The 14,256-nt window shown below is 44.5% G+C and overlaps 2 protein-coding genes and 1 long non-coding RNA gene across 9 annotated transcripts in view; 1 reads left to right on the forward strand and 2 right to left on the reverse strand.

The window, feature by feature from the left end:
• The window catches only part of LOC146171009 (uncharacterized), a 36,692-nt gene extending 31,844 nt beyond the window's left edge, over positions 1–4,848 (forward strand). For 3 of the 5 annotated variants that reach the window (XM_084586652.1, XM_084586648.1, XM_084586649.1), the window contains exon 8: positions 4,650–4,848. Coding sequence is in view for 3 of the 5 variants with exons in the window: in XM_084586648.1 (XP_084442774.1) it covers positions 4,650–4,812 (163 nt within the window). In the remaining 2 variants the exon portion in view is untranslated. Of the gene's footprint in view, positions 1–4,624 lie in introns of all 5 variants that reach the window. The other 2 variants (XM_084586651.1, XM_084586650.1) reach the window with 1 other exon arrangement.
• Positions 1–14,256, reverse strand: part of LOC146171003 (uncharacterized) — a 359,551-nt gene that overhangs the window by 231,238 nt on the left and 114,057 nt on the right. The gene's annotated exons all lie outside the window — the stretch shown is intronic.
• Positions 7,657–14,256, reverse strand: part of LOC146171010 (uncharacterized) — a 63,224-nt gene continuing 56,624 nt past the window's right edge. Inside the window, exon 2 of one of the 2 annotated variants that reach the window (XM_084586646.1) lies at positions 7,657–8,256. In XM_084586646.1, coding sequence (XP_084442772.1) covers positions 8,068–8,256 — 189 coding nt within the window. In that variant the 3' untranslated portion in view covers positions 7,657–8,067. Of the gene's footprint in view, positions 8,257–9,449; positions 9,674–14,256 lie in introns of those variants that run through there. The other variant, XM_084586647.1, reaches the window with a different exon arrangement.

The raw sequence follows: 14,256 nt of genomic DNA on the forward strand, positions 1-14,256 counted from the left end.
TGCAAACTGTGGAACAAGGCCTGATACGGAATGCCATCAACACAAAAAAGCAGGCCGCGATAACGAAGTTCTTTGCATGTAAATAAATGAATGTGACCCAAGTAAGCACCCTCCGAGTCGCTGTGCCTTCTCTGATTGAATTTTGCTGCTCTTGCATGTATTTTCTACAAAATTTTATATTACGAATTATGGATACAGCGAACTATTTTCCGATTTTTTAACTGTTCGTTATAACGAGGTTTCATTGTACATTCAGATGTTTCCAGTAGGCGCATATAAACTGTTAATGCATACATACTGAAATGCTGGAATGTATAACTTCAGCACTATATGCAATGTGTTCAGTAAAGGAGTCAAATACGAAAAGCCAGGCATAAAGTCAACTTGTCTTGTGGTTCTTCATAATAAAAACATCAACTGAAAGACGTATCAACGCTTAGCACAGCTTTGCTACTGGCACCAAGAGAAACAGTCAGGCACAAGAAAATAGGCAAAGGTAAAAGTGACTAGTCTTTGTTATACATCCATGAAAAAGTAAAGGTTCTTTGAAATGGGAAACCGTTCTCATACTGTAATCCAGCAGAACTTTTGCAGCAAATTTTTTACGGCATGTGATTAATGACCTCCAAGCAAGGCTGGGAGTTAGGTATAGTAAATTGTGACAAAATGCCTAGTAGAAATGAGTTTCAATAGACCTGTGGGCAAGTAACAGCAAGCTCTAAGAAAATGCGTAGTACAGAGCACAGATATCTTGCCTCAGCGAAATTCATACTTCTTATCCTTAGGCATAAAAGCTACTAGCTAGACCAGCCCCTGCCTACCTTGCAGAATTTTGCACTTCTTGAGATAGCCAATGACCCCTAGCACCCTGTTTTCCATCTGAAGGCCACACAGCAAATGAAAATTTAACACATAAACTTCACGTATGCAGGTATCTTGCATATGCATCACAAGTAGCTTATGTAGATGCATTCATTTAATTTTCGCATGCAGCACCTAGGCATGCAGCACCTAGGCCATTATAAAACTGCTTTGCTGAACAGCAAAATTTGGTTTTATGCCACGCATCTCAGCTGTCAGCTTTTCTATTTTATGAAAGAGGAAAAATAGCTGGACAATATGTTAGTGCTGTCCTTAAATGAAGATTTCATGACTCTGACCCAGAGTATAGAAAATTGCCATTAATTTTTATCCTTGCAACAGTCTTTAACTGTCTCTGTTTCTACACAAGACAAGAATAAACACCACAGCACAAGCGGGAAACTTTATCAATCTTGCTTGTATTTCTCCGCAATTTCTGCGTGCTCACGCTGATTGCTTCACTGGTGAAAGCATAGGTTTTGTTATATGGAGTGAAATCAGCAAATAATTGCTTACACCACAATGTATGTCTTACAACTGCTAACGGTGAAACGTACGCTGGCCTAGTCGGGCAACGAGACCAACCATCGACAGCTGATTGGCAAGCACTCGCTGTGGTTCTAGAAACTTTCATTTAGCAGAAATGGTAGGGGATAAAATTGATCAGTACTTATAATATCATATCATGCTGTACTGAAGGAGGCCAAACAACACAATTTGCGAACCTTTTGGAGTCGTACGCGAAAACAGCTGTAGCGTATAGCCAAAGTTGCTCGAGAGAGAACTTAGTGCTTTTGAATGAGAGCAAACAATCTACTTCACAAAATTTTCTCACTTTCAGAGCGCTATCCAACACTTGCCATTGACAAAATACTCGAAATAAAGCCTCGTGTTCCATGTGCAGCTCGCTGTCCATGGTCAGCCAGTGGATCGCAACGACCAACTGTTTTTGCTGTTCACAACATTTGACGGCACTCGGAACATCTTGCATCGCGTTTTAGTTGAGTTGCCGTAGTTGGAAGCCGAGCACAACACCATATTCCCAGCACATTGAGTGCAAATATCAAGAGAATAAAGGCCGAAACTGCACACCTGCAAGCAATGCCAGCAGACACCGAACCACAAGAACGACACGGAAGTCAAAATTCACGTGATAAATCCTAGCCGTGACGCAAAGTCCGCCAAAACTTGGACATCACCTATTACTAATATCGACAAAGTATGAGACGACCGCTAACATAGCTACATTGTGCCGAGAGAAAACGGTGGTGGTGGTGAAAAACATTAAGCAATGTTGGGAGCCTTAAGTGATTACATCCTAATGACGGGTCGGCTCTTGGCTGTGAACGGAAGGTGGTGCTTCCCAGCAAATCCCAAAGCCCAGTCCATCAGCCGCTTTTGAATGGCCGGGTCAGAGCTGGACACCGCAGCCTCCCATCGCTTGAGGTCAGAGAGTTGCCAAGTGGCGGGAGGGTGGAATTCCGAGCATTTGATCTTAATGTGTTCAAAATCAGCTATAGGTGCCTCACACAGGCTGCACTGTGGCGAGAACAGTCCTGGGTGGATCAAAGCTAAGAAAGCAAGGGATGGGAACTTACGGTAGCTTAGTCAGAGATTTATGAGGGGGAGGTAGAGGGTTCGTTGATCATGGTAATGGAGAGATTTCGTGATAGGATACGATGCGCTCGCGAGCATCTCCCCAGGCGGTGGCATTCCCTGCTCAGCTGACGTATCCTCGAGCAAAAGGCTTCGTTGCCTGGGTGACCCATATTAATTGAATAGGGTGTTCGGGTGGGGGGAGGGAGGCGAGGAACCGGAAGGCCGGGCCAGAGATCCGACTGCAGGCGAAGTTCCGTACGGCGGATTTAGAGTTGCTAAAGATGGTGGTGGCTTGAGTAGTAGATATGGCAAGGCAATCGCCGCCTCCTCCGCCTCCAGGGAAGTGGAGGCAAAAGTTGTACCGGCCGCGACCAGTTGCAAAGAGTTGGAGACAGCGCTGAGGGCAAACGCAGGGTGGGAGGGGTATGAGGCAGCGTCTACGCAAATGGTCTCTGGCTGGAAGCCATAGTGTTTGTGAAGAGCTTCTGCACGTGCCCTGCGGCAAGCGACATGGTGCTTGGGTGCATATTCTCAGGCAGAGGATGCACCTTAAGAATGCGTTGGTGGCGCCGTAGCAAGAATACTTGGCAGACACCGCTAAGCCCTACTGATTAGGAGATAAGTGAAATTTGAATCCATGTTCACTGCTCTTCAGTTCTCGTTATTGCTGACGGGAAAATTGTGTCGTCATCATTTTGAAGTTCGGTGCAGGCTTGGGATAGCCCCCCTCATCCCCCCTACATTTTGGCAGTAATATTGACTTGCGAGAGGGTGTGGTGCGCTTGTTCGGTAATTTATGGTAGTCTTTTTTTTTTTTTTGCGCATGGCATCACGTGTTCTCACTCCTTCGCATATTCCCATTGCTTGTATCCATGCGCTGCTCCTCATGCGCTTAAGTTGCACGCTGGACATGCGCTGTTTACAGTCAGTGCAGTGAATTATCCTCAAAACGTGAGAGGGCCATTCGTAAGCAGGCACCACTTTTACTGGGTTGGATTGCAAAGACAGTAGTGCATGCTGTCACAGTTTTGATGAAGATTTGACCACAGGCATGTTCTCATGTTGCTGCAAAATGCTGTTATCACTGCTACTAACTGTTTATATTTGTGCTTCGTAGCTGCTACAGAGCATACATTTCCTGCTCTATTACTGCTCCAAAACACACATTTTACTGCTCCAGGAGCTGCTCCAAAGCCTATTTTAGCCATCCTGAGGTCAACATTGGATGTTGGCTGTAATACGGTGGTCTGACGTGGCCTATTCAACTTTGTCAATTACCTGCCTAGTGTTATGTCATATTTTCTGGATGGCCACAGAGCACGATGGACCATAGGGAAGACCTTTTCCCAGTTGTCCCCTGTGTGTAGGTGACCCAAGAGGGCCAAGATAGACGCACAGTGCTAACTTATATGTACACTCGGCGGCTCAAAACAGTATTGTCTTGAAGGAAACAATGTTAAAAAACTAATCACAAAGTACTGGTCCACAGCACACACACAAACACAAAGAAAGAAATTAGTAAAAAACAACGAAAGGGTCAGTAGTGTTTATTGCACTACATATTGGCTAATAATCATCCATTCACTCAACGCCTACAAGGATGTTCGTGTTGACACATCTCGTGTCATTAACTACTTTGATAAAAGAAAACAATGGAGGACTTATTTTCCTTTGAAAAATGAGCAACAGTGTTGCATTATTAAAAGCAAGAAGAAACGATACCTATGTCATCGGTGTTTTACTTGTACTTACTTTTGCACTTCACGACTGGCACTCTCATTAAAGTAAAATATTTTAAGATAAATAGAAAATGATTATACATGAATACTGCTAACGTAACCAAACCGTTAATAATCAAAGCATGACTTATGATAAAACACCTGTGTTGTTTGCTAGCTATTACTCAACAACAAAAGCACACAAAAAGCGGTATGTAAATGAAAAGTAAACAAAGAAATTGTTATTCTTTTTGGTAGAAACTCCTCCCCCTCTCGAACAAAAATATAGTCTTGGGACAGCCACTGCTCAAAAGGCAGTGCCCCAAAAGTTATCCAAGTGGCCGCATGTCAACTTAAGATATCGCAAATATTACCTAGGTCAATTACAGATTCGATCCATCATTCAGTGCTGAAGTGTGCATATGTGTTGTCCATCCCTTCTACAGCATCCGTTTGCGCTGCCACATTCAGGATGAAGAACCAACAAGTCTGCACTCAGAATTCACACAAACTAATAGGGGAGACCATAGTGCAGAAAAGTGCAAGGCCAAGAAAGCTGCTTCGCAAGTTTCATTCACTGCTGTTTGATGAGAAACACGGAACCTCGGCAGAAGCTGTAGTGCTGGAGAAGTAGAACAGTTGCTGTGTGGTATAAACAGTGACCTTTAAATAAAATCTGAGTTGATATCTCATTTCATCTACTTTATTTACATTGTGCCTCACGTTTCAGCACTAAAGGTGCGGCACTCATGCACCAGCTAGCCTGCAAAGATATTTTTGCAAGATGTATGCGTTGCTTATAAAAGTATGCATATACCCCGTGCCCTTTTGTGCAGTAAAATGGGGCGGGACATATGCACATTTTATAATGCAATTCATACATCGGTGAAAAATATGGGGACCCTCAGGAAAAGGTGTGGTTGCTGGTGAAGACAAGCGGCAACAGTAATACCTACTACAAAACTCTAAACTCTACAAGGAACACTAGGGAAGTATACATCACTGTAACCTCTTAAAGCAACACCGTTAAGGATACTCAAGTGTCCCCTAATTTTTTTCATTTCTGACAGGTTCATTCATTCCCCCGTCCAGTCGTGTTGTCCTTTTGTATACACTGTGGTGTTTTTAACTTCAAGGCTTGAGTTGCACCATTCCCAAATGCGTTCAAAAATATGCTGCCCATTATTAAGGTACCTCCCTGCCTTGGTGAGATACTATTTACTTGAGGCCAGCGTTATGGAATAAATGACCCCTTGTGTGCAATGCTATGAAGCACTGTCACTTTGAGCATGCGATGGCTGCCGTCTCAGTGTCTACTCTCCTGCAGATTCTGGAAAGCTTATCAGGTGCAGAAAAAGGATCTTCACTCTACCCCTGCTGCTGCCAACTTTCTTGAGGCTGTGAAAGAGCCCCTGAAGATGCACGATAACTGCTACTTTCTCTCTCTCTTTTTTTCTCTGACCACTTTTCTCAGTTTACTGGCTGGTCTTTCCACCCTTTTTACCAGGTGTTCAACAACTGACACTGAGAGTGAAGGCTGGTATCCTGCTTTAGAGAGGCACTGCATCATTGAGAGAGCTGATAATAAAGTACAATTTCACAATTCCTCTCTAGCCTGCTCGCAGTGCACAGAGTGGAAAGGCAGCAAGGATTGCCTCTGTTGCCCCTGGGCTGAAGGGCTCAGTTTACGAGTCCCCTTAAAAAATGTAGCGTTGTCTAGAAACCTCACTAAATTATTTTACGGTACTTCGCGTGTCAGTACTACCTGTTTGAGGCACTTGGGAAACATAAAAACATACCTATCTTGCTTAAGCAGAAAAACATTTCGTGCCATAGTCAACGAAAACAATGTCATTTACAAATCTAAACACATTTGTCAGGCTACTAAAAAGATGTCACTGAGGTGTGGTGCTTAATTGGCAACAACGGTGAACAATAGTAAAACTACAAACTAAATGTGATGGTGGAAGGCAGCTGTAAGTTATAGTGAAAGAGTGCTGTTAAGAGATGGTTGGTACATAAATATGACTCGAAGCTGCATAAATGAAACAACAGGTAGGGTGCCTCAGCAGCCAGCTGCTTTCAAGGAGTAAACACTGCTCTCTCTGGCAAGCATGTTGGCTCCCACACTTGATCCTGTTTGGCTGCACCGACCACTGTGCATTGGTGGGCTGTTCGTGGTGTGGTGTGGTGGACAGCAGAAAACTGCTGTCGCGCAGAATTCCACAAATTTGGTTTTCTACCAAGATGGGATAGTACCGGAGATTGTTGAAATAAATTGGAATTAGTTACATTAAAATTACTGTTTTCTAGGTCATCTGCTAGAAACTCTGCACCTTATGAGGATTCATACTTTTGGGCAATGCAAGTAGCATATTTTTTGGCGGTTCATTGAAGTCAACGCTAAAAAATACTGCAAAGCTGCACCCTCTCACCGGTATGCAAGAAAAGGTAGAACATGAGGAAAAAGAAGTAGACTTTCAGTGGTGTGGTAAACACAGCGTCAAAAATATTTTGTGTTTTATTTCATCGCGACATGTCCTAGAGGCTGTTCTGCGCGTGCTGACAGCAGCGGGAATGAGTTTTGCCTAGATGGACAAATGTGGACTAGTGGAACCTGTTTTTTTGGTGGAAACTAGGTAGGTCGCCCTTGATGATATGACTTTGCAAATGCCATGGTTACACTGCCCATAGGTCAGTCTTAGGTAGCTCATCCCTCATTGGTTTTGCAGTTTGTTGGGACAAGTTGCTGTTACTTGGTATTTGTCTGTGCTTCCATGATGACCTTCACTGCTCACTCTCAAGGAGTTCACTGCACAGCACTGTGATTGTATCAACAAACGCCGCTAAATATGTCTGTACAGGAATTTGCTGGTGCGAGACAGTCATAGTTATTGATAATGGGTTCGGCCTTTCCTTTGAGTCAGCAAGACTGCAGGCATAGGCTGCGCCTTAGCATACGTGGGCTTTTTATCCAAAGGGAATTGTGTAAAAAGTCAACTGTGCAAAAACTTATCATTTGCAGCTCAAGTTCCGTGCTACTGATGTAGCCATGGAACTGGCCTGGTGAACGGTTTTCATGTTCATACTAGTGTGGCATCATCCTACGCAATTTGGCAACTTTGTGCTCTATATTCCGAATAGAAATAAAAGAAAAACATTAGTGACCACAGTCAGTTCTCAGTGCCCTCCCCTAGTTGCAGTGTAAATTAACCAAGTAAGCCAAGCCTTTTCGGTATTTGGCCTAGAAGCATAATAAGCTAGCAGAATCTTTAACTGTGGTGGCGAAAGCAATGTCACTTGCAGAAAAAAGCGGCTTGTATTGCATGAATTTGCACAGTCCCTTGATCCTGCATGCAATAAATTGTTATAATTGTTTATTCAACGATGTAATGAACTAAGATCAGCTGTTGCCAGGTAAAAAAAAAAGACTATTTACAAGTTGTGCTTGTGACAAATTCCCTTTCTGAGACTGTCATTTTGCCTTATTTTACGTTGTTACTTCATAATTTGGCTAAAATGGTATTCAGCACACTGTGACAGGCCATTGGAATAATTAATTTGATTTGGTAGCACAGTTTTAGCACTCTTTCTGCATTTGGCAAAGTATGCTTTCATTGCTCTGCGGGAAAATTAATCTGCAAAAGTCATGTGCCTGTTACTAGCTGGATTGATTGGGTTAACAATATTCTAAAGTTACCTGCAAGTACACATTGTGTACTTATTCATCCATTCTTGTATCATTTTTTTCTGTAAATGTCTTCTAGCTTACGCTTGACATATCCTGTTCTCATGCATATTCAAGGAAGAAAGGGGGGTACAATGCACAGTTGCCAGTTGAATTTCGCAGCACTTTCGCAGGAATGGGAGAGCTTGCTGCGCTCTTGCTTCAAATATGCTGCTGAGCGAGAAGGGGTCCACCGCCAGGGCCACGGCGCCGAGCTGTCTGGATGCTCAGTTCATGTTCTAACACGTTGCTTCTCTCTCCTTGGCATGGCTCGCTCCCAGTGCACCGGTGCTTTGCACAGAAGTATCCGGATTTTGTGAAGGAGGCGTTCGCCGGATGATGCCGACTTGTCTAAAAAAATCCAAGCCATTAGAAAAAAAGTGAAGCACAAACTGCTTTATTAAAGCATTCATGAGAATAACTGACTGGTATCCATTTGGCTGCATGCAGCGATGGGGCTACAAAGTATACCTGTTACGGCTGTATACCTTCTCATTCTAGCCTTATAGGGCTGAAGTCAGCTAGCTAGGTGAACGGTAATTAGCTATTCGTTCATCCAGGACCTAATCCAACCTGGAGGATTTCATTTCATTAACAGTCAATATCCAATAAAGTCTGGATAAATGTTTTGAAGTACAGCGTGTTCCACAATTATATGCACCCCGTAGAATACACCTCCTTGTTAAACTGGTGCATTGTTTGAGATCAAATTTCACACAAAAATGGCATTTGGTTGACAATACTGTCCTCTAGAACATTTGTTTGGGGTACTTGCCTGACTCGATCACTGCGGAGCAATCCACTGTCTCAGTGATGGCACTGGTGAGGCCATCTTATTTTGTTTGTCTCTGCTATAGAAATTTCACAAAGGGAGGGAGGCCGGGTGATACTTTTTTCGCTTTGCCATCCCCGCAAACAATGTGATCGAATATTCAAATTCAGACTGAATCAAGCAATTGCCCCAAACAAATGTGGTATGAAACAATACTGCCAAGCAAATGCCGCTTCTGTACAAAATTTGAGCTCAAACGTAAAGTTCTCCAGTTCAGCTGAGAGAAGCATTCTACAATATTGATATAATTGCAAAACACGCTGTGTGTTTAATAGTATTTTACTAGAGGCATCTGTTCCTGAGTAACTCAACTTGCCAAGTGGTCTCACATTGCCCCATGGCCCCTCTTGAGAGGTCCCTGTCCAATAAGCACACTGCGCATGACCCTAATTGCAAAATTTCCACGAACGTAAAGCCTTTTCCTTTACCATGGCTGAGACAAACACAGAACACTTGTTTGTGATTTCTAACTCACCACCTTGAAATAACTTTGTGTGCACAAAACCACAAAAACTACCAAGAAAAAATCAACATGCTACCAGCAGCAACCATGCTGCACCATCATTCCAAGTACTGCAAAAAGTTGAAGCCTATTGTGCACGGTCGGGTGGTATACTCTAAGTTTTGATTAATACGCTGCTGTTCGACAGTGGCTGAGTACATGACGGGCACCGAGAGAAGCACCAACCATGACAACAACAATGACTAGAAAAAAATAAATAAAAAGAAGGGTGCATGAGGGCAAATGAAACTTTTATTTCAAGGTCAACATATGAACTCCATGATTCCAGCTCACATGATTTACTGCGTGTGCTGCTCTTCCCCCGTTCCAAACAAAACTGTGCTCATGAAAAAAACAAACAAACAAGCAGGATCCATGTTGCAGTGATGACCCCCCTCAAAAAAACGGTTGCTGAATCAGGTGGCACCATTTTCCTGCGAATAAAATGAGTTTTGATAAATGCTTCCACCTCCGCAGTACCTAGCTGATCAGAGCTAAGGCACTGATCGTGAGTACAGATTTGTTTCTAGCCACAGCTACTACTTTGCAATTGTGGTGAAGGCAGGTCAAACTCCTCGAAATGAGGAATTGAATTTGGTTGTCCAGCACTCACATCGGTGGAGCTAGGTGACTACGCAACAAGCCATTCATAGGCAGGAATGCTTTAGCTGAGGTGACAAGTGGTTCTTGTCTTGTACATCAAAGTCGAACAAATGACAGCAACATATATAATATCAGACTGGGTCTATATCTACCCAGGGCAGCATTGGGTAACTGGCAGCAGACCATGAGCAGAGGTTGATATGATCTTCGATCTGCAATAGTCTGGAACTTGGCCCCGATTGAGAGAGCGCAAATGATGAGCCTACATTTTATTCTTTCTTCACTGGTTACATCTTTGTAAGCATAAACCAGCTAGCCTAGCAATTTACACTCTTGAATTATGAGCGATCATAAAAGATCACTGGGTAAGCAAGGACACAGGCCGTGGTGAGACGTTGAGCGTGCGGATTCTTTCGATTTTTTTTAAATCAGAAAATGCCCATGTAAGAAAACCGCGGAGGACCTTAATTACTTTATGCGCGCGCGCATGGATGCGGCTATTGTCACGAGGTTGTTTGCGGAAAAAAAAAAAGAGGAGGAGGGAGGGAGGGGGGGAGACGGGTTCTGCACGAGCTAAGAAGCGTGCTAAACGGGAACTGATTTGTTAGTTTTTTTTTTTTTTATTTTCAATTACAAAATGCCCCCCGTAGCTTAAAGGCCGAGGCTGGAGACACGCCCGTGGCAGTAGCCGACTCCACACACGTTTCTCCTGCTGCCACGCACGGAAATACGTCACACTCACGTGCCCCGCGCACGATGACGTCAGTGGATGCGCGCTTCCGTTTAAAATGGCGCTCTGCAAGTGTTCAGATAGCCGAGTAGCGTTTCATCTGTGTGATATTTGCTCGTCATAGCTTTAAAGGTGTTAATTTTGTTGCGGCGGTGTTAATTATTGCTATTGGTACGCATGAGCTATTTTGTGTTGTGAGTTGTGCGTTAAAGGCGAAGTGTTGCACGCGCGCAGCGAGAAGAACAGTCAATTGCTGCGTTCCTGTCTCGTGTAAGATACTACATATTTTGGCGACGAGGATGTTAGCTTAAACCAGGACCTCGGCGTGGACTGCTGGCCGTCTATCATGAGCTTTTCAGGTCTTCAGCCGCCTCCGCCCTTCCGTGGGAGTAATGGTGGCTGGCGTTCCACAACTACATGCTGGCGTCTGGTGCCTCCACTAGATACCTCCACACTTCTGCTAACCGGAGAGGGCTATCCTGCCAGCGAATTTTCTACACATTGTCGCTGTCGTCCACTTCAGCGCCTACCGCTGCTGCCTCACACTCCGGTGACGATGCTATCTTTATACTGGCGACGCATTACAAATCTTCTGTAAATGTGATCGCCGCACGCCACCGTTTTCACTGCCGAGTACAAACTGCCGGAGAGATAGCATATGAGTACATCGCTGCCCTTCGCAGCCTTGTCGGCGACTGCGGTTTTGGGAGCTTCACGGACATCATCAGGGACCAGCTGGTGAAGACCATTAGTCACTATTTCAGTAACCGCCATCTCCTTCTTGACTGTCGCGCTAGACAGTGCCAGTAAGCTTCCTGTGAAGCAAAGGAGCTGTCAGAAGAGGTCGCTCCAGTAGAGCGCGTGGGATGCGAGTGCACATCAGAACGGGTCCTTCAGGTCCCTTGCATCAAATGCAGTTGCCACCTATGTAAATCTTCATCTGCACTTCCGGAGTGTTCGTGCTATCGCTGCGGTTCTCCTGCCCACTTGGCGAACGACTCCACATGGCAAGCTCGCAAACGAAAGTGTCGTCGGTGCGGCGAAGTGGGCTATTTGGCATCTGTCTGCAAGTCGTCTGATGGTTCTAGTGAAGTGCAGAAAGTCGAAGATGATTCTTCCAGCAGTGCTGCTATTATTCAGGTCTCTACTGTTCCTCTGCAACCTGTTGCTTTGCCAGGCAAGCTTTGGGATAAGCCTGCTATTGACATCGTGGGCCGTTTCGACCAAGCTCCTAGTAACTGTCGCTTTGCAATAACACTCATTGACTATTACAGTAAATGGCCGGAGGCTTCTTTCACAACTGCCACAGTTCAAGAATTGCTTCTAGGTACATTTGTTCACGAGGATTACCCTGAATAAATAGTGTCGGATCACGGACCACAATTTTCATCCTCGGGGTATACGTAACTGCTACTCCTCAGTTTATGACCCTTAAGCCAATGGACTTGTAGGACAGTTTAATAGGGTTTTCAGGGCATATGCTCAGATGGCTCTTTGCGAGCGACGTGACCTACGTACCGCTATTATAACTGTGTCTACCACTGTGCGCCACATTCCACGACAGGAATCGCACTAGCCATCCTAGTTCATGGCCAGATGCCTCGCATAAGACTTAACGTTGTGTGCCTGCCCGGATCAGTGCTTCTCGACTGATCGTACAAGAGCGCTGAAGCTCTATTGCCAGTGGCTAGAGCAGAAGCAAGCCAAATATAAGCTTTATGCAGACCAGCGAAGTGGAACCAAGCACTATGACTTTCAGATTGGCGACTATGTGCGAGTTTGCAAGCCGATTGTGTGAGGCAAGCTGGCTGCTCGGTTTTAGAGCCTCGAAGAGTTGTTGAGCGAATTGGACCAGTCTCACACCTGCTGGATGATGGGCGAGTGTGGCACTCGTCCAAATTATGAGCTGTTAGAAAAGCAGTTGTTCAGCGCCAACCTCCGCCCTCAGCTCTGATGGCTCTCCCCGCTAACATTTTGTTGCCCACTGACTGCACCCGAGTGTCGACCAGTCCACTACCAGAAACGCAGACCAGAGTCCAACCTCGCATAACCCCAATAACGCAGGTGTTAGCCCGGGAACTTCCTCATTCCTGGCTTTGCCCGACACAGAACTGACAAACCCCCCTCAACCAAAGTGTGCCTCAACAGCAGCAACTACTACTCCCCTTCCTTCTCCCCGCAGAAGTAAATGTGAAAAGAAGCTTCCCGCAAGGTTTAAAAGAGCAAGGTTTTTTTGTTTTTTTTTAAGTGCGGTGGAAATGTGATGAAGACGGTGTTGTTGCACATGTGTATGCAAGAAAACTAGGAAGTGAAATATAGAATGGCTGGAGAGTAGTCAATTGCTGCATTGCTGTCTTGTCTACGCTACAAGTTGCATTATGTTTCTTTGGTTCGAACCCGGGAGCTTCAGAACAGTAGTTAGTTATGTAAAGTGTTGCTCAATTCAGGTATAGGCATTTCGTAGGAATGAGCTAGTCTTTTGCATATATTACATAGCCCTTCTGGCCTTTTGTGCATATTGTCGCGCGCAAGATAAAGGGATGCTCCTTACTTTTGCTAACCTTCAAATAGTGTCGTGTGGTGGCTGCATGGTGACTAGGACAGTGAATTACGTTGACCAATATTTTTCATCATGTCGCAGTCACGATTTTGTACGAGCAGACAGAAATAGCTGAAGATGTTTGCACGGGGCAAATGACATCTATGTTCTCATTTACCAATTCACTTGACCGGTTAGCTTACGCCATTGTCGAGAGCGAGCCTTTGGCGTAAATCGCTTTCTTTGCCATTCTCCTATGAGACCAGAACAAGTACACAGCTAATGTAAGCCAGACCACTCAACTTCTACACACAAACGATCGTTATAGGCAGGCACTGCATTGTGTATCCAAGGTGGTGAGGGAACCATGTTCCTTGGCTGGAGTTGCAGAGGCGCTCTATTCAGCGCACCTACTGGAGGAATAGTCGAGTCTCCCCATTTTGGGCTGGAACTGACCTGCGACGCTATTTCTAGGACTATACTTTCGACCAATAAGGTTATCTGCTTTTACTTCAGGTTTCCATGAAAATAATTAAATAGCGCTCCTTTGTTAAGGCGCTACACTGATCAGCTCCCTTTTTAACAGTGATCGGACGTTCCAAGAGCCTAAATGGGGAATGTTGCATACACATGCAGTTAAATTACTTAGCATTTAGTGAACATGTTTATTCAGTCATATTTTTTGACCTACTATGTCTAAATATTAAAACATCCTTGCAGCCAGTGGAATTATATTTTTTAATCAATAGCTTTATGGGTTGAATTCATGATCAAACCGGATGAAAAGCACAACAGCTGTATACATTCCAGACCAACTTGGGCTATGAAGACACTGTAGGGGAGGGCTCTGGATCATTTCGATCACCTTTAACTTCTTTAACAGGTACTGACTGTGCACAGTACACGGGTGCTATGCTTTCTGCATCAATTCAAACACGGCTGCCACGGCTCAAACCACTGTACCCTGGTTCAGTGGTTGAGCATCTTAACCACCGAGCCACTGTGGCGGGGTAAAAGTAAAAAAATAGGTATATAAGCCTTGACTTTCTTCTTTGCACACACCATAGTTTTTTTCATCCATGTCTCTGCTGTAACACCCTAAGTTTACTTCACTTGACAATAATGAATCAAAAGCCAAGACATTT

This window comes from Amblyomma maculatum, unplaced genomic scaffold (assembly GCF_055883805.1).
Source record: "Amblyomma maculatum isolate TAMU_Amacu unplaced genomic scaffold, ASM5588380v1 scaffold_24, whole genome shotgun sequence".
NCBI lineage: Eukaryota > Metazoa > Arthropoda > Arachnida > Ixodida > Ixodidae > Amblyomma > Amblyomma maculatum.